The 20,714-nt window shown below is 39.3% G+C and overlaps 1 protein-coding gene across 2 annotated transcripts in view; it reads left to right on the top strand.

The window, feature by feature from the left end:
- Positions 1-7,636, top strand: part of KLHL8 (kelch like family member 8) — a 52,445-nt gene extending 44,809 nt beyond the window's left edge. For both annotated transcript variants that reach the window (XM_066385028.1, XM_066385029.1), the window contains 2 exons: positions 2,524-2,725; positions 2,953-7,636. In XM_066385028.1, the coding sequence (XP_066241125.1) occupies positions 2,524-2,725; positions 2,953-3,076 (326 nt within the window). In that variant the 3' untranslated portion in view covers positions 3,077-7,636. The remainder of the gene's footprint in view (positions 1-2,523; positions 2,726-2,952) is intronic.
- The last annotated feature ends 13,078 nt before the right edge of the window (positions 7,637-20,714 follow it).

Here is a 20,714-nt window from a genome sequence, read left to right as displayed (position 1 = left end):
TTGCTGTTAGAGAACTTAAGAATTTTTGATAAGAGAATGGAATATTGTTAGCATTTAAATATCTGAAATAATAGAAGTAATGCTGTATGTTCCAGTGCTTATGTGTATTAAAAAAGAAGAGAAGTAACATAATTTATCTTTTGATATTGCCTGATTACAGCTGTTCTGTGAAGTAGTCAGACCCAAAGAGAGAGAATAATTTACTCATAGTCACATGCCTAAACAAGTGACACAGATGGAATTTGGACTCGGGTCTGTGAGAAATCAGATTTTACAGTACACTCATACTACCTCTCACAGTTCCCTATTCAGCATAAGTGTTGGTATGTGTTACAGTTACATCAATCAATAGGAGTTTCATTGTTGCTTTTCACATTTTAAGTGAGATTGAGAAAGAGGGACAGACAGACAGGAAGGGAGAGAGGTGAGGAGCATCAACTTGTAGTTGGGACACCTTAGTTGTTCATTGATTGCTTTCTCATATGTGCCTTGACCTGCTCCAGCTGAGCCAGTGAACTTTGGGCTTAAGCCAGCAACCATGAGGTCATGTCTGTGGTCCCACGCTCAAGCTGGCAACCTCGGCGTTTTGAACGTTGGCCCTTAGCATCCCAGGTCAATGCTTTATTCACTGCGCCTGGTTAGGCTTGCTGTTACTTTTAAATCTAACCTTATAGTTAGAACAGATGTGTAAGAAGACTGACTCAGGTTGAACGTTAATATAATAAAAACCGTCTTAGTCTTCAAATTCCACTTAAAACAGGTGTAATTCATTTGAATAAGAAGGCTTTGGAGGTAACTGCACATTTCTCACATGCTAATTGCATCCTTTTTCCTCTGCTTTGAATTCTTTCTTACAAGTTTGTATGCATTATGTAGGGAAGTGATAGGGAGCCAGAGCAGAAGAGGGTTAGGAGAACTCAGTCTTTTACATTAGCATGAGCAATAATTAAAGCCAAACCCTTTATTATAATGAAAAACTGCTTTATATCATGGTTGTGGTGGAGATGACAGTACTGTATACATTTGTTAAAATTCTTCAAATTATCCACATAAATAGGCGAATTTTACATCAGTTAAGTTGATTAAATCAATTACAGCCCATTAGTGAAGTTGACTTTGTTGATAGTCTTTTTACTGACCTTGCTTCTAAACAGACCAAGACTGACCATAATATCAACACTTCCTGACTGACCAGGTGGTGGCGCAGAACGTCGACCTGGGATGCTGAGGACCCAGGTTTGAAACCCCGAGGTTGCCAGTTGATCATGGGGTTGCAAGCTTGAGTGTGGGATCCTGACATGACCCCAAGGTCTCTGGCTTGAGCAAGGGGTCACTGGATCTCCTGGAGCCCCCCCGGTCAAGGCACATATGAGAAAGCAATCAATGAACAACTGAGGAGCCACAACTACCAGTTGATGCTTCTCATCTCTCTCCTTCCTCTCTGTCCCTCTCTCTCTGTCTCTGTTTCTCTCACAAAAGCAAAAAAAACCCCACTTTTTGTCCTCAGGAAAATGGCCTTAGTCATCAAAGAGAACTATGACTCATGTAGATGGAACCTAAAAAGAAACATTTATTTTTAAAGGAAAAAGCACTGTTTAGTTTATGTTCAACCCTCAGGAATATAGGTAACATTGTTAGAATCATCTATAGAAACTGTCACCACCTAGAGTATGTAGCATGAAGATGTAGTTTTGGCAAAAATTACCTTCTTTAATTATGATTGCAGTTATAGTATTAAAGGAAACTGTTGGAAAACTTGAACTTATGTCTGAATGAGTCAAGTGACTTAATGTAGTTTATTCCCTTCTCAAACCCTATTACTGTTTAAAAATATAATACACACATGTACACACAGAGAGGAATCTTGGTGTTGTCTTGCTTGCCCCTAGAAGGCTAAGGCAAAATTTTATGAATGTATAGGTTTTTTTTCTATTCTCTAAAATTATCTGCTTAGATACAGGGATTCTGGTTTTTCCTACTTTAAGAGTTTTAATCCTAGTAATGAGGTAAAATACTAGGATTCAGTTATCTTGAGTTGTAGAAAATGTCTAACAGGAGTTGATAGTGGTGATAGGTATTAAGGTGAAATATTTCCTCTGATTATCTCTTTATTTTATTTTATTTTTAATGACAGAGAAAGAGAGAGAGTGGGACAGACAGACAAGAAGGGAGAGAGATGAGAAGCATCAATTCTTCATTGTGGCACCTTAGTAGTTCATTGATTTCTCATATGTGCCCTGCCCAGGGGGCTCCAGCTGAGCCAGTGACCCCCTTGCTCGAGCCAGCAACCATGGAGTCATGTCTGTGATCCCACTCTCAAGCGGGCGACCTCAGGGTTTTGAACCTGGGTCCTCAGCATCTCAGGCTGACGTTCTATCCACTGTGCCATCACCTGGTCAGGTTGATTATCTCTCTTTTCTAACATGTTTTTTAAAAGATTGGGTTTGTAGAAGCAATTGAATTGAGACTTAGCAGTTAATTTCTATAAAATGTCATGCTATTAAAATTTTTTTCTCTATGCAGGTGGTTTTGATGATAATTCTCCTCTGAGCTCAGTTGAGCGGTATGACCCTCGAAACAACAAATGGGATTATGTAGCAGCACTTACCACTCCCAGGGGTGGAGTGGGGATCGCAACAGTGATGGGCAAAATCTTTGCAGTTGGTGGTCATAATGGCAATGCATACTTAAATACAGTAGAAGCATTTGATCCAGTGCTGAACAGGTAATTTTTGTTTTCTCTTGCTTTAATGGGATCTTCCAGTAACTGATTACAGCGCTAAAATATTGCTAGATGTAGTTAATATAAAACATTTGGGATATCTTATCTCCCTCAGGAATCTTGGTGTCTTTATAAACCAGTCCCATACTAGTCAGTTTTTATCTTGGTATTTTGAGTAATGTAAATCACGGTTTGTTTAAGATAACATCCTTTCTGTTCTATCTTTTCAGGTGGGAGCTTGTTGGATCTGTGTCGCACTGTAGAGCTGGAGCAGGTGTAGCTGTGTGTGCCTGTTTTACTAGCCAAATTAGAGATGTAGGTCATGGATCCAATAATGTGGTTGACTGTATGTGATTCGAGTTCCAGCCATCAAGAATTTAGTCATATCTGATAGCCAAGAAAAGATAACAAGGATTTTGTATGGTCATCTTTGAACATTTTTAACTACTACTAGAGTCTTATTTAAATGTAAACTGTTGTATTGTGACTAAGTGCAACTGTTGCAATAGTAGCTAAAGAATTATTAGCAATAAAGTTAAATTTGATACTTCCCACTTTAGCAAATAATTGTATAGAGAAGGAAGACATTCTAACCTAAAACCATACCGTCACCAAAAAATGTTTAAAGTAGTGCCAAATGTTGACATCTCCTTTTAAAAAAACTGGATGAATCAAAATGCAAAAGAGTGTCTTTTGCTGAGTTTTACATTTTCTTTTGCCTCAAGTTGTTAACCTTAGGCCATGGACTTTTCTTAGAGGGGAGATTAGAATCTATTCATCAACACCAGGATGTCGGATACATGAAGGACCTCCTTTTGAAGAGCAGTTCTGCTTGGGACTGATATTATGCCTTGCTTTTTTCTAGGTGTTGATTTTTCTGTCTCTTGGATATTTGCAGAAGGAGAAACAAGTGTTTTATCTTTCTCCGTGCCACTTGGCTACGTTTTCTGAAGCTAATAGGAATGTTATATAAGGTCTTACTTCCAGTTTGTATTGCTAGGACACCAGAAGATATAACTGAACTAATTCCATATGAATGAATGTACACTTTTATTTTTTCATTTCATACAAAAAGGAATTTTTTTCATAATAAGCAAAAATGGAAGCAGAGTAAATATTAGAGGAAGGCTTCCAAGCTGATAGTTTGTAGTGCCGCAGTCAGGAGACCTTGAGAGGGTGAGAGCGAGCGGTGCTGATGACACGACTCCCTAATGGGGCTGAAAAGCTGTTCAACGCTGTTTGACTTAATCATTTGATTTTGAACTTTCTGTTTTGCTATTTGCCACCATCTTGGTTTTTCCAACAGTACAAAGTCTGGATTAATTTATTAATCAGAAAGTGAATGCATTTTTACATAAACTGTGTCGACTGTAGTTTACTGATTAGATCAAGTCCATCATTACCAATAAAAGATAATGTTGGTAAAAACAGAGAAAGATTGAAACTACTTTTTCCCCCATTTTATTTAATTACCTTTAGTATATTTATTGAACTTTAATTGAAAACATTTCTGCACATTAATTTGAAGCCAGGCAATACAACTAGTGATTTAACAGCTCTTCATGGTTTTAACCAGCATTATAAAATGGCCTATTCGTTATATATATAAATACATAAAAATATTTATGAGGACTATTTAACCTATTCTATTTTGTGTTTACAGTGTAGTTTGGTACCTCTCTTCTAGGCCTTCCTAAGCTTTACTTTAGTCATGCCTTGGAATTTAGTATAAGTCACTGGTTCGCAAGGAAGCAGTGCAGGGAATAACACTAACCCCATGTAGCCAGCCCTGAAGGTCACTGCCGGGTAGCTCTATGGTCCTTATTAAGTAGCAAACTGAGATTATCGGTGCAGTAGGTCAAAATGCCACAGTACAAAAGCCAGTGCCTATTGAGTGTAATAGAGCACCTCCCCCCACAGAAAAGAAAAAAAGCTGTAAGAGGGCTCAGACTAGCAGAGAAAGATCTTTCATGAAGCAGATTTAAAAGTTCCCAAATTACGGCATTCTTTTTCTGTGAGCCTATGGGCAAGTTTCTATGTCATGCTGAATCGGAAGCAGTGTTCTCTTATATAACTAGAACCATATTTCAGTCAATCCCAAAGCATTTGCCTCTATACATTTAGCAATTACTAGACTGGCTGCATCTGCTGGATACAGAGAATTCCATCTCAAAACCTGGCTTCAGCCTGACCAAGGAGGTGGCACAGTGGATAGAGTGTCGGACAGGGATGCGGAGGACCCAGGTTCGAGACCCCGAGGTTGCCAGCTTGAGCGTGGGCTCATCTGGTTTGAGCAAAAGCTCACCAGCTTGGACCCAAGGTCGCTGGCTCAAGCAAAGGGTTAGTCTGCTGAAGGCCCACGGTCAAGGCACATATGATAAAGCAATCAATGAACAACTAAGGTGTCGCAACAAACAACTAATGATTGATGCTTCTCATCTCTCTCTGTTTCTGTCTGTCTGTCCCTATCTATCCCTCTCTCTGACTCTCTGTCTCTGTAAAAAATAAAAGAAAACCTGGCTTCAGCTGCGAGTTTCTCATATCTAATGGCATTCCTGTATTACAGTGCTTGTCTAGCTGTGGTGACTAGTATATTTGTTATGTTTACTTTGATGAAGAGGATTTTGATCCTATTTCTAAGATTATTTAAAATGTGTTTTTCTTAAACATTTCTGCCTTTGTCATGTGTGTAGAGTTTAGGAACATAAACATGTTACATTTCCAGTTCTGTTTTCTTTTATACCATAGTCACCTGACATACTAAGTTGGTACCCTAACTACCCATAAAGTATGAACTCATGGGAGAAGTCAAGTGAAGCACAGTGGTACCTTAACCGCGAGCACTTTAAATCACGAGCCGTTTGAGAGATGAGCAGTCACTTGTGGGATTTTTTGCTTTAAGTCCTGAGCGGATATTTGAATCATGAGCTTCCACCACCCTCCACCTGATAGCCTGCTGAACATTCTAAAAGAGAGGAAGAAATACACTTCCATGGAAAGGTTTTTGTTGAAACAGCCTCTAAGTGAAAGCAAGGAAAGTGTGGCGAAAAAGCCAGTCAGTGAAGAAAATGATGATGATTAAGCAAAGTAAAAAAAATAGCAATAAAGTTACATATTATATGTAGTGTGTAAGTGAAATTTTGCAATTAAATGTAGCATTAAGTGTGTAGAGAGTAAGTTATGTTAAGCGATAGCGCACAAAATGAAAACCTCCTCCACCAGTCTCCGCCCCCTCCACCAGCATCTTCGCCTGACCTTGAAAGTAAATACACTTCATAAACCAGTTTATTTCTCTACATTCTCTTGTTATGTATATGTATGTGTATTATTAATAGAGTACATTTTCTTATTTAAAAGCATAAAAATAATCTGTGTGGTTTTTGAGGGCCGGAAGGATTAATTGCATTCCCATTAATTTAAATGGGGAAATTCAATTTGACACACAAGCAAACTGAGTCACAAGCTCGGCCATGAAACTAATTAACCTTGTGTGTGAAGGTACCACTGTGAATGGAAGATGTGGCTGTCTGTTACATTCTGTGCAGGCTGTCAGAACCGAGACCTCAATGACCCAACAATGGTACGAAAAGATAGACAGTGGAATCAGTATGCACAGTCTCTTTATTAAACACATTCTTTGGGATGTGAAATGAGAATCAGACTAAAGGAATTGTAATTGAAAGATGATTATAGTTTTAAAGAGATGAAATATTCAACAGTGACTCCTTAATTGTGAGGCCTGTTACTTTAACTGATGTTGATAGTGCTTACCAAAAAGTGATATATAAGAACTAAATTTTGAAATTGTAAATGGAAAAAAGGAAAAGTGAAAATTTGCATATTACTTCTTCAAGATATATTTCTAGGTGCTTTTGTGTGATTCTCTCATATATATAGTCATTAAAGCTGCTGCTTTCCTATATTGCACTGCCACTTTAAAAACAGGTTACCTGAACTCCATTGGTTAGAGCAGTGGTCCCCAATCTTTTTTGGGCCATGGACCGGTTTAATGTCAGAAAATATTTTCACGGACTGGCCTTTAGGGTGGGACAGATAAATGTATCATGTGCCCGAGATAAGCATCAAGAGTGAGTCTTAGACGGATGTAACAGAGGGAATCTGGTCATTTTTAAAAAATAAAACATTGTTCAGACTTAAATGTAAATAAGACGGAAATAATGTAAGTTATTTATTCTTTCTCTGCGGACCAGTACCTGTCCTGGTCCGCGGCCAGGGGATTGGGGACCACTGTGTTAGAGCATTGGCCAGAAGCACGAGGTTGCCTGTTCAATCTCTGGTCAGGACACAAACAGGAACGGATTGATGTTCCTCTCTCTCTCTCTCCCTCTCTGGCTAAAATCAATAAATAAAAAAATAAAAACATTACTTGATATTGTTTTTGACATTTCACTATCTTCTGTACAACTGATTATTTTTTAAATGTTTGAATAAACTTTGTATTTCCTCTATTATTATTTTAATTCCTAAATGTATTTTGAATTTAAAATATTGTTAAATGCCTAGTTAAGAGATTGTTGAAATTGCATAAACTACTCTTGCAAATGGTAAATGTGAAAATTTTTTGATCCTTTTTTTCTCCATTTGTTATATGATAGAGTGCATTTAGAATCGAATTCATGTCTTATCAGTTAAGTATGTTAGTGTTTTCTCATATCAGCCTTTTAAAAGAAATTATTGTGATGTCACTGGCTCTGTCTCTTTTTCCCATTTATGTGGAGTTACAAATAGCAATGAAACTTCAATATAATACTTTCTTAAAACCATATGTAAATTTGTGTAGTAATACTCTAGAGCAAATAAAAAATGTACACTATCAAGTACTGAGATCAAAGAGTTGGGTTCATATCAGTGCTATTTGTTGATTAAATACATAGCATGTATCTATTATGAATAGGAACTCTATAAGGTCAGTATAACTTTGCTTCTCACTGTTTGATTACTTTTATAGAATCATATCAAAACGTAATTATTTTCCATCTCTCAAATACAAATATATTTAGTAGGTTGGCTGTAGCATTTTTCTAATAAAAAGGATCTTTTTGTTTAACTGAAAATAGGAAGATTTTTTGTTACCCTTAACAAAAGTTAAAGGTAACTCATAAAACTAGTTTCATTTCATTAACCTTAGTGATTGATTAAGTAAGCAATTGTCTGTAGCAGTTGCTGACTTGTATTATATGGAAATGGGATTCTTTATTCATTAAGATGAATGTTGTCCTGACTGGAAACCTTATAAAGCTATAATTTGGGGGTGTTTTTTTTTGTTTTTGTTTTTTAGCTATGATGCCATTGCTAAAAGCTTTTCTGAAGCTCCTCTGTGAAAAAATAGCCTGAAGAGCCCATTTGTAAGTCATCTAAGAGAATTAATCTCATAATAGACATTAATTTTGAGCAAGGTCCAAATTTGATTATGGCCTTGTGTATATCTAGGACTTGACTCAAAATATTTTATGCTTATCACAGGTGAAATCTGTCCTCAAAGAATGCTTTCATTCACGGGAAAACGTTTTTTTCAGAAGTAAACAGTCTTAGGCCTGGCTGGGTAACTTGGAGCATTGTCCCGATGTGGCTGGGCTGCTGGTTCATTCCTCAGGTGGGGCGCATTCAAGAATCAACCAATGGATGCATAAATAAGTGGGACAACAACTCAATGACTATCAATCCCCATTTCTCTAAAATAAAATAAAATTTTTTTTAAAGTTTTAGTGGAAGATTACTAAAATTACCCTGAAGAAGAGCTACTTCAGTGAAGAAAGTAGCTTCTCTGAGGGGAAACTTTATTTGAATGCAACAGTTCTGATGGGTTTTGTTGCTGTTTTAAGTCACTCTTGCATTATCTTAATGGTTGAGGCTAAATTCAGTCTACCTGAACAAACTTTAGAACATAAGGGATTTCTTAAATTTGAGTAGTAATCATGGGGAGTATTAATAAGTATATTTTTAAATGTGTAGTCTGTTATCACTTTATAATATTTTAATCTCTACAACAGTTCTGCATTTTACAGTTAAAAATAGATTCAAAAAAATTAAATAGTCTACGATTTACAACTAATCAGTGGTTGACCAGTTTTGTTTTTTAACTTAAATTTTTATTTTATGGGAGAGAGGAAGAAAAATATCCATTTGTTGTTCCACTTTACTCATGCATTCATTAATCTACTCCTGCATCTGCCCCAACCAGGAATCGAACTGACAACCCTGTGGCTTCGGGCTGATTCTCCAACCAACTGAACTACCTGGCCAGGGCCCAGTTCTTTATGACTGAAAGGGTTCACTGTTCCACCTAACCAGCTATACTTGTGTTTTCACAGATAGTATATATACATTTAAGGGAAGATGATTCAGTCACTTCTTAGTAGTATAGAAGTACTTCTGATGACTATATTTTTGTCACTTTCCTTTTATTCTGTTGAGATGTAATTGACATTAGTTTCAGTTGTACAGCATAATTATCTGAAATACGTGTATATTGTGAAATGATCACCGCAATAAGTCTATAAAATGTCCATTACCGTCTATAGCAACTTCAAATCAAATCTATAATATGGTATTATTAACTATAGTCACAGTGCTGTAAGATTTACCTTTGACTTCCTTCACCCATTTACCCACTCCCTACACCTGCCTCTGGTAGCCACTGGTCGCTATATATCTGTATGTAATGTTTGGTACAGGTAGAAAAATACATACAATGTGGGAGTTACCGGGTATACTAATAAAACACCTATGTACTCACTCCAAATTAAGAACTAGAACATTTCTGGTAGGATTGACCCTATATTAGTGTTCCTTCTCAATTCCAATTTCTAACCTACCCTTCTCCTTGAGAGGTAAGTATCCTGAATCTATCATTACTTTTTTCCTTTTGTTGATAGATAGATAGATAGATAGATAGATAGATGATAGATAGATCCCTAAGCTACATATTGTTTACTTTTCTTGGTGAGCTTTATACAAAATATTATACTGGTATGTAGTTTTCTCATTTGATTTTTTTTTTTTAACAGGGACAGAGAGTCAGAGAGAGGGATAGATAGGGACAGACAGGCAGGAACGGACAGAGATGAGAAGCATCAATCATTAGTTTTTCGTTGCGACACCTTAATTGTTCATTGATTGCTTTCTCATATGTGCCTTGACCGCAGGTCCTCAGCAGACCGAGTAACCCCTTGCTCGATCGAGCCAGCGACCTTAGGTCCAAGCTGGTGAGCTTTTTGCTCAAGCCCGATGAACCCACGATCAAGCTGGCGTCGTCTGGGTCTCGAACCTGGGTCTTCCGCATCCCCGTCCAACGCTCTATCCACTGCGCCACCACCTGGTCAGGCTCATTTGATTTTTTCATTCAACAGATTCACTTTTGTAATACTTTCCACAGCTGTTTGTCTCTTAGTCTTTTGGTAATCTCTCCCTGCTAACGACTTCCGTTTGTAGGTGATAAAATGTCTAAGGAATCCACTTCAAATGTTGGCTGTCCCGTAAGCCTGGTCATTCCCTTCAACTCAGAATTAAGACTTTCGATCCTTGTTTTATGTTCCAGTCCCAGAAGCGGTTTGCATTGTCCAAGTTATCTGAAAACAGCCTTATGCTAGTGATACAGAACCAGGCTGTAGCTTCCCCAGGAACACTACGGGATGGAATTAAATATGTACAGTATTAAAATAATTGGCGTTCTCTCAAAGGAGTTTAAATACATGGGTTTTTTGTTTTGTTTTTACAAGAATGCCCCCGCTCCAAGTTCAAAATAAATGAAGAGCTCAAGATGATGTCAGATCCACTATCCTAGTTCTGGTGTGTGGATGAAAAGCAGCAGCCAGTTAAACTATGATGATAAGGGGATAGGTCCCAATCGCCAGATTTGTTAAATTTTCCCATTTCTAAACTATCCTTAGAGAAAATCATATAGGGGTCGCCGCATCCTCACAGCAGTCCAGCAGAGCAGCCGTGCCACCTGGGTTCATGTTCTCACCAGTGTAGAACTGGCAGTTGTGAAATTAGCAAGGATGTGCTAGGCCTGTTCTGCAGCCCATGTCATAGAAGGTGGTGCTCTTTCTGGTCTCTGTTCAAGTTTCCCTGTGCTTGAGTTCACACAATCATCGTGTACTTCTTGTAAGCTTCTTTTGTGAAGCTGTTGTCCTGCAGATGGTTCCTGGCAGCAACGCCAGTGATGATTGCTATAGGTATCTTTGTCCTTGAAGCCTTCAGTGGTGGCATTTCCACCAGTAACCACATCATCAATGTTACCCTCTTCTATTGACCATCTTTGCCACCACCTCCCTCCCGGCACAGCCTATCTGCCATCTCCAAGATCTTGTCGATGTCTGAGAATAATCAGGATTGATGAGGCCCCCGTCGATGATGATGGTGATGGTGGCTGGGAGGAGGTGGGCGCGGTGCTAGCTGAGGTGGTGCTGGGGGGTAGGGTAGAACAGGGGAGGCTGGGACTTCTAGTTTTACTTTTTACTTTTTTGCTTTTACAGTGCTAAACTGAACATTCACATTTCATATAGTTTCTTGGTATGCTGAACGTGACCCTTCCCCCACCCAAGATGCCAGGTGGCTGGCTGGCCAGCAGCCACGAGGAGGGAAAAACAGCCCAGTCCCAGGAAATGCCCATGGAGTGTGTTGGGAAGGGGAGACTTTCCCATACACAGGCCGGAGTGTTTCCTGCTGTTCTTGGCACCCTTTTCCGGTGTGTAAGAAGGAGGGAGAGAACTGCTCGGACGCAGTTCTTGCTTGCCCCACCAGCCGCCATCAGCTGTCACTGTAACGTGAGTAATAAATGGCTATGTCCTCTGTGTCTGATCCTCCAGGTGGTTTTTTCGGAATATCCAGGTACCAAATTGACATCCGGCTTTGAACTCCTGCGTTGTACATGTGCGAGAGTTGGTTTTTTTTTTAGAGTGTATGCATAGAAGTGAAGTTGATTATATCGGTTTTTCCAAAATGGTGTGGTTTATAATGTGGTTTTATCACTTACTTGCTATTGTTAAGACCTAATTTGTACTAATCTGGTAGGTATAAAATGACATTTTATTGTGGCTTTTTTCTCATCATTGATTGAACATGTTTACATGATTATTGGTCATTCCTGTTTCTACTGTGAAATATTTCTTGATGTCTTTTGTCCATCTTTCTCTTTGTATTTTCTTTTTTCCTCCTATATTTTGTATTAAGTTCTTCATAATAGTATACTAGTATTTGTATTTGTTTTTATTTCACATATCTTTGTCCAGTTTTTGGCTTGTGGTTTATCTTTTTGGGATTGGGGGGGTAAGGAGTTAATTTTAACATATTCAAATATAGTTCTTTTTGTGTCTTAAAAAATTTATTATCGTATTTTCTAAAAGTCAGAAAGTCAGCCTGGCCAGGTGATGGCACAGTGGATAGAGCATAGGACTGCGACACAGAGGACCCAGGTTTGAAACTGTGAGGTCGCCAGCTTGAGTGCGGGCTCACTCGGCTTGAGCGTGGGCTCACCAGGCTTGGGGTTGCCGACTTGAGCATGGGATCATAGACATGACCTCAAGGTCTCTGGCTTGAGCCCAAGGTCGCTGGCTTGAGCAAAGGGTCACTTGCTCTATTGTAGCCCCCGCCCCCCCCCGTCAAGGCACTCATAAGAAAGCAATCAATGAACAACTAAGGTGCCGCAACAAAGAATTGATGCTTCTCATCTCTCTCCCTTTCTGTCTGTCTGTCCCTCTCTCTGACTCTGTCTCTGTAAAAAAAAAAAAAAAAAAGTTGTACATTGAACCTATGATCCAGCAATTCCTTTTTTTTTTTTTTTTTTTTTTTTTTGCTGGATACCACAACAGAGTGTCTTTAATAAGTTCCCTTTGGAGGTCACCTTTTTACTTCAGTGCATTTTGGTGTGCTTCTCTGTAGGAAGGAGCAGTTGTTCTTGTCATCTGCTGATCAGGATTTATTCCCCTCAGCTCAAATAGGACTTCATTATTGCCTTCGGGAGGTGGGCAGAAATCTTCACATCTGTTAGTGTTCAGAGAAGGCTGGTTTGGACGTAAGAATGTGGGAGAGAGCACAAACAGAGAAAAACCCGGGCATGTTAGCGGCGTCGGGGGCAGTGGTGTGTCTGACCCAGCAATTCTTATCTCAGTGTATACTCAATAGAAATGCATGCACATGTGCATCAGTCATACAACTATAATTTTCCTCAATATAAAAAAAAATGGCTAACTACACTGTGGTATGGTCACACAATGGAATACTATGCAACGAGGAACAAAAGTATTGCTACACAGGCCGTGGCCAGTTGGCTCAGTGGTAGAGCATCAGCCTGGCATGTGGATGTTTTTGGCTCAATTCCCAGTCCAGGAACATAGGAGAAGTGACCATCTGCTTCTCCACCTCTCCCCCTCCTTCTCTCTCTCTATTTCTCCCTCTCTCTCACTTTCTCTCCCCTCCTTCAGTGATGGCTCGATTTGTTTGAGAGAGTTGCCCTTGGTGCTGAGGATAGCTCTGTGGCCTCCGCCTCAGGCGCTAAGATAATGGCTCCATTGACAGAGCATCACCTCTTAGTTGGCTTGCAGGTGGATCCTGGTCGGGGCGCGTGCGAAAGTCAGTCTTTCTGCCACCCCTCTTCTCACTAAAAAGAAAAGGAAAAAAAAGTAATGCTACACAAATATGTAGGAACCTCACTTACTCAATATTGAGTGAAACAACACAGAAACAAAAAATACATTATGACTGAATCAATTTATACAAAGTTTATAAAACAGGCAAAATGAATTCATCGTATTGGAGCAGTTAGGAGAGTGGTTAACTTTGGGAGCAGAGAGAGAACGGTGGTTAGGAATGAGTAAAAGGGCTTTTACAGAAGCAGTTTTTTGTTTCAGTGGGTGCTGGTTACACAGGTGTGCTCATTTTGTGACATCTCATTGAGCTGTATGTATGTTATACTTCAATAAAAAATATGAAGATCCCCTCAAAAAGGAAAGTCATATGTCTTTAGTCCACCTGGAATTGATTTGTGTAAATATGAGATAGGAAAAGTTTATGTAGATAACCAATTTTATTTCTACTGTTTAGTGACTAATTCATCCTTTCCTCAGGGACTTTATCTAGATGGCCAATTTCCATATAAGTAAACGTCTATTTGGGGACCTTCTGTTGTATTCCACTGGTCAATTTGTGTAACGAAAGGCTAAGTGACATTATTTTAATTGCTATAACTTGATTAAAGATCTTAATACCAGAAGAACAAGTCTTCCCTTTTTTTTCTTAAGGAGTTGTCTTGGTCTTTTACTCTTTCATTTAATATTAGAATTAGTTAAGTTCTTTAGGGAAAAAGCAATTCCAGGATATTAAAAAAAATTTTTTTAAAGAGTCACATTTAGCCTGACCAGGCGATGGCACAGTGGATAGACCGTCGGACTGGGGTGCAGAGGACCCAGGTTCAAGACCCCGAGGTCACCAGCTTGAGCACGGGCTCATCTGGTTTGAGCAAAAAAGCCCGCCAGCTTGAGCCCAAGGTCGCTGGCTCCAGCAAGGGGTTACTCGGTCTACTGAAGGCCCGCAGTCAAGGCACATATGAGAGAGCAATCAATGAACAACTAAGGTGTTGCAACGCGCAATGAAAAACTAATGATTGATGCTTCTCATCTCTCTCCGTTCCTGTCTATCCCTCTCTCTGACTCACTCTGTCTCTGTAAAAAATAAATTAATTAAAAAAATATTTTTTTTTAAAGAGTCACATTTAATCTATAAATTAGGGGGTACTGACAGCTCCACAATATTCCTAGGTTTTGATACTTTTAATCAGGCCAAGGAATTTTCTATTTTTAGTTTTCTAAATTTTTATTGTGGAAGTTGAATTTTATAAAGTGCTTTTTTTCATCTCGAGGTAAACATGGTTTCTCTACATTTACATTTGAAAATGTCCTTATTTTATTGTCATTTTATTTGTTTTTTTAACTTTTTCAGCTTTATTAAAGTATAATTGACAAAACGTATATAAAATGTACAGTGTGATAATTTGACATATGCATACTTTGTGAAATGATTACTGCAATCAGGTTAATTCATCCATCACCTCACAGTTATCTTTGTGTGTGTGGTAAGAATGCTCAGAGTTTACTCTCAGCAAATTTTGAGACCACAGCACTTAACTGTTATTCTTGATACAGTTCTAGTTAGAGTTCTATCAGTATTTTGAAGTTATTATTCAACTTTCATGGTTTCCTTTGTATTTCATGTCAGCTGCTGTCTATGGGATTTGCTTTTTTCTCTCTGGGTTTTTTTTGTTTTGTTTTGTTTTTTTGTTGTTTTTTTTTAGCATGTGAGCAAGAGGCTCAGGGAGGGAGAGAGGGTGGGGGAGAGAGAGGGGTAAACAGAAAGAGAGAAAAATGAGAAGCATCAATTTGTAGTCATGTCACTGTAGTTGTCCATTGATTGCTTCTCATATGTGCCTTGACGGGGAAGGGGGGAGCTCAAGTAGAGCCAGTGACCTTTGGCTCAAGCTGGCAACCTCGGGGTTTCGAAACTGGGACCTGACGTCCCAGGTCATCACTGCGCCACCACTGGTCAGACTTGTCTCTGCTGCTTTTAAGATCTCTTCTGATCTGTAGTTTCACTATAAGGCCATCTAGATGTGTCTGTGTTTGTCCTGCTCTGTACATTGTAATTCTTATATCTGTGATGTTTTCTGCTCTGAAAATTTCTGCCATGGACTCTTTTTTTTTTTTTTTCATAAATAAATTTTTATTTTAATGGGGTGACATCAATAAATCAGGGTACATACATTCAAAGAAAACATTTCCAGGTTATCTTGTCATTTAGTTCTGTTGCATACCCATCACCCGAAGAGAGATCGTCCTCCGCCACCCTCCATCCAGTTCTCTCTGTACCCCTCCCCCTCCCCCTCTCCCTCCTTCCCTCCCCCCACCTCCCCATAGCCACCACACTCCTGTCCATGCCTCTTAGTCTCGCTTTTATGTCCCACCAATGTATGGAATCCTGCAGTTCCTGTTTTTTTCTGATTCGCTTATTTCACCCCACACAATGCTACCAAGACTGCACCATTCCGCTGTAAGTGATCTGATGTCATCATTTCTCCTAGCTGAATAGTATACCATGGTGTATATGTGCCCCATCTTCTTCATCCAGTCCTCTATTTTTTTTTTTTTTTACAGTGATTAAAAGCCTTTAAGCAAACTCTTGGCCAATACAGCAAAAATCCATAAAAGAGTAGTGTCCTTAACATGTTCACCAAGTCCAAGTTGGCCCCATCACCATGCCAAATCCCTGAAACATGCAACCCAACCACAGTTCAGTCTGTTAGGAGCTGTCACAGGGAGGAGTCCAGGAAAGTTCCCCACAGGAAAAGTCCTCATGGCACTGGAATTGTTGTCACCATTCTATACTTTGCAGCTCATGTCCAAGTACCAATGACCGCTGCTTCTAGCTGGTAATGACTCAGGTAGACTGGAAAAAGCCATTTGCAGTATGCGTGGATATGGAGCTTCTGTTCTCCTCTGCCTGGAGAGTTGAGACCAGGTTGCTTTTCTGCCATGGACTCTGAATATTACTTCTGTTCTCTTTCTTTCTGGGACTTTATCTTTCTATTTACTAAATTTCACTTAATTGCTGTGTAATCTGCTGTTAAATCATTGAAATTTACATTTCAATTACTGTGTTTTTCATTTCCAAAAGGACTAATTCATATTTCTTTTAGATAATCTTGATCATTTTGATGGTTTTGTATTCTTAATTCTTTTTGTTTATACTTTTTCACTTTGGGGGCATTTTCATAACACTTTATATCCTTTGCCTGATAAATCCAGTATCTTGTTTTTTGGAGTCTAAATCTGTATTGTCTCTTAATTTTTCCTTTTGGTACTGTTCTTCCCTGAGTTTAGTGATTTTATTTTGTAAACTCATACACACTTAGTTGAACTTGTGGGACTTCAGAGGTTCTAAATTGGGCAAGTTCTCTGTAACAGGTTTTGCATTTGCTTCTCCCCGCCAGAAACTGCTCCTGCGATATCTTAGCTCTCCTGCCTAATTCAGGGTGCTCGGGTTGAACTCCTCTTCACTGTGGGTCCAATGCAGTCATCCAGTCCCTGCGTTTAATGGTATTTGTCCTCTGAGCTACCCTGGTTCTTCTGTTTACTTACCATTCCTGCTCGGGTTCCAGCTTATATATAACTTGGCTTTAGAGGTTTCCTTGTTTTCCTGCGACTTCAGCAAAGCATTTAAAGAGTATGTTGTTTATAATTTATTCAAGAAATAATAGTAATAGAACAGCCCTTTATAATATCTTGTCTTTCATAACCCCCAGAACAGAATGTTGCCACTACTATTCTAGAGACTTTTTAAAAGGGCAGTTTTATCTTCATATTCATCTATCTTTCTCTGTACTAAAAGACCCCTCTGTAAAATGTGTTTGTTTAGTGTCTTAGTAGAACTTACCAGAATGGTCCCATATATTTCTCATACCTGAAGAATTGAGTAAATTTAAACCAGAAGTTTTTAGAAGGATAATTCGTGAAGTGTAAGATTACTCAGCATAGATTTGTCAATCACTGCATATCTCTGCCCTGAATATCTCAAGTATCAGTTATTTTATATACACTAATCCCTTAGCACACTGATGTGTTATAAATCCCTTCATAAATATGACATCCATGTACTGATATAGAGTCAGAAAATAATTGTTTGCCTGAAACTCTGCAATTTTACTTTTTTGATTTTTAATGTTTGGCCTTTAGCCAAAAGTAATAACATTCTTACCTCACCATAAATTCCCCTGATTTCCCCCTATTCGTCTGCAAACAATGATCTTTTTTCCTGTCTGGAAACCAGAGCTCAGGGCTATTTGTGTTACATTCCACACGGCGCTGTAGTTTTCTATTGTTTCACTTCACTTCTCAGTACTCAATCTAACGCTGGAAGTTATCTTTATTGTAAGGTACGATTTATATAAAATTCACTTACTGTGTTTACAATTCATGATTTAGTTACAGAGCTGTGTCAACATCACGAAAATCCAGACTTAGGACATTTTCATCATCCCTTCAACTTCCTCCGGAGCCCTGGTTACTGTCTGTCTCCGCTTGTCGCTCCTGCCTGACCCCTGGCAGCCATCCATGTTCTGTCTAGATATCTGCCTTTTCTGGGTACTTCCTATCTGAAATCATTATCTACAGTCTCTTGCATTTGCCTGCTTTCATTTAGCATAACATTTTGAGGTTCATTTCATCCATACTGTAGCATTTTTATTGCTAAATAGTATTCCATTCTCTGCATAAACCACATTTTGTTTACTTATTACCAGTTGGTCTATTTTCCAATTTGGGCTGTTTTCCAATTTTTTGCTGTTATGTCTAATGCTACCATGAACAGTCAGGAACACGTTTTAATGAGAACATGTTTTCATTTATCTTGGGTAGAATCATACAAATGGAATTGCTGGGTTGTAACAGGCTTTTAAAGAAAATTCCAAACTTATAACATAGTGGCTATACTATATTTTATTCCGATAGTACACTATAAGGTTTCTGGTTTCTCTCATTCTCTCCAACACTTCTTTCTTTCTGACTATAGCCTTTCCCCTGGGTGGGAAGTGGTATCCTGCTGTGGTTAAATTAATGTATTAATTTTTTTAAAAAGTGTATTTCCTACGGCCGTGATGGTAAACCTATGACATGCGTGTCAGCACTGACACGCGTAGCCATTTTTGATGACACACTGCCGCATGCAGCTGCATACCAGAGAAGTATGGGGCTGCATGCCGAGAAGGACGTTTCATCCTCGGCTCCTGCACGGCCAGGTGCAGTAGCCGAGGATAAAACATTTGCTGTAGTGTAGACACTCTGTGCCGGAGTTTTGTAGGTCAGAACAGAACTCCAGTACAGAGTGTCTGAGTGTCTAGTTCTGGGACTTCCGGTTAGGCCGTTAGGGGATCTTTGGCCTCGCTTCCGGCTGGTGGAGCAGGGAGCAGCGGAATGCCTCGGGGGACGCATCTCTGGGACCCTGTGATTGCCATTACCAGCAACCACATAACCACAGCAACTATCATCCAATCTACTGTTCTGGAGTGTCGTGGATTTCTAATTGACCATCATTACTGAGATAAGTGAGGGGGAGTCTGGGAGAGGCGAGGGTCTGTGCTATGGATGCCATTTCCTGCCATTAGAAATAGCGGCAGCCATCTTAATTCACATAAGATGCAACTTGCAGAATTTCAAGACAGCATCTGGGCTCAGGTGTTTGTCAACTTGAGGTCAAAGCTTGAGAATCTGGAAAGGTGCCGCTCGGAGGACCAAGAGGAATGCCACTACGAACAGGAAATTTGGAGTGCTTGGAACCGATTACCAGACACTTTTAGTACCCTGAAAAATATAGCAATGGCTTTACTCACAATTTTTCCCTCTACGTACTTTTGTGAGACCTTATTCTCAGTCTTAAATAATATCAAAACCAACAGAAGAAACAGATTGACAGATGAAGTTAGCGCTTGCTTGGGTTTGAAGTGTACAAAATACCAACCTTCAATTGAAGGTTTAGCCAATGAGATTCAGCAACAAAAAAGTCACTAATAGGCAGGTTAATTAAAGAATTCCCTCTCCCTCACTTATCTTAGTTCACGGCACCCCACACAAGTTAAATAATATCAAGACCAACAAAAGAAACTGACTGACAGATGAACAAAGAAGTCACTAAGCAGGTAAGTTAAATAATTAGTTTTTGGTTTATTAAATACAGTTATATATTACAATTATACCTTTTTGTTATTTAAACTATAAATATCGCAAAATTACAGATTTTTTTCTCGAAGTGACACACCACCCGAGTTATGCTCGGGTTTTTTGGCGAATTTTGACACACCAAGCTCAAAAGATTGCCCATCACTGTCCTACAGTATATATGTATATTTTCCCTAAAGGAATGGCTGCCCTCTAGTGGTGCATTCTGCACATTACACTTGGAATAAGGGCACTAATGAGAAGCCTAAAGCTGAAACGTATTAAAATTACATTCATTTCATGTTGTGCTTGCATTGTTTGGCACAGGGAATGCAATTTGAGGCCCAGTTTCAAAATGTTTTCCCTAGTACCACTGTTAATAATTCTCAGGGGCTGGCTTGTTCACTGTGGCTTTTATTGAATCCCTGGAGGTACATAAAATGGAGATTTGTGCTTCAGCTCTCCTCCACTCGTGCACTTGGATCTACTATATAAGGGCTTACCCCTGCGGAGTGGCTCATACTGTGAAGAGGAGGGAAAGGCCAGAGGCAGCTTTGTTGACTCAAACCTACCACATCCATTCAAACGAGAACCAGAGGAGTAAATAGTTCTTACTCATGGAATGAATGTAAATTATTTTTTAATGAATTGCACACAAATGTAATGTCTGGTGGCTCTTTGGTATTCTTAGCTAACACTTTGTAAATATGCCTGTAGAGAGCTGTAAAAGTTTAGGAGACTGGGTCTGGCCCGCCCCCAGGCCCCTAGGGCTCTGCTGAAAGGAGAGGCTCCGTGCACACTGAAAGGTGAAGAAAGGGAGCTAAGGGAGGCTGGCTGGAGTGCAGAAGAAGTAAGCAAAAGAGATGTGGCTTCAGGAAGTAAGGGTCGGAGAAGCAAATAGTTAAAGGTTTAAGAACTTGCAAGTTTTGCTTTAAACAGGATGTCTCGCTTATTTAGAAAGTAGAGAGAATGTAGGTGTGCAGAGTTTACCCTAACTTCCTGTGCCTCAGCACAGTGCATTTGCAATGATCATGCATATATGTAAATGTACCCATACACACAAACATACGTACACACACACAAATGCTTGAACACAGAATAGTAGAGGGATGAAGGATGGATCTGACCACGATTGATTTAGTGCTCCGGTCGCATGGAGGCGAGAGGAAGAAGAAGGCCAAACCATCCATCTCTGTGTGACATTTTGGTACACAGTAATTCTACTCTGTAGTAAATACGGTTCAGTCCACTTGTTTCAGTCGGGCTGGATA

This window comes from Saccopteryx leptura, chromosome 5 (genome assembly GCF_036850995.1).
Source record: "Saccopteryx leptura isolate mSacLep1 chromosome 5, mSacLep1_pri_phased_curated, whole genome shotgun sequence".
In the NCBI taxonomy this organism is placed as follows: Eukaryota; Metazoa; Chordata; class Mammalia; order Chiroptera; family Emballonuridae; genus Saccopteryx; species Saccopteryx leptura.
The sequence above is the reverse complement of the archived record's forward strand: the minus strand, read 5'-3'. Positions and strand labels throughout refer to the sequence as shown.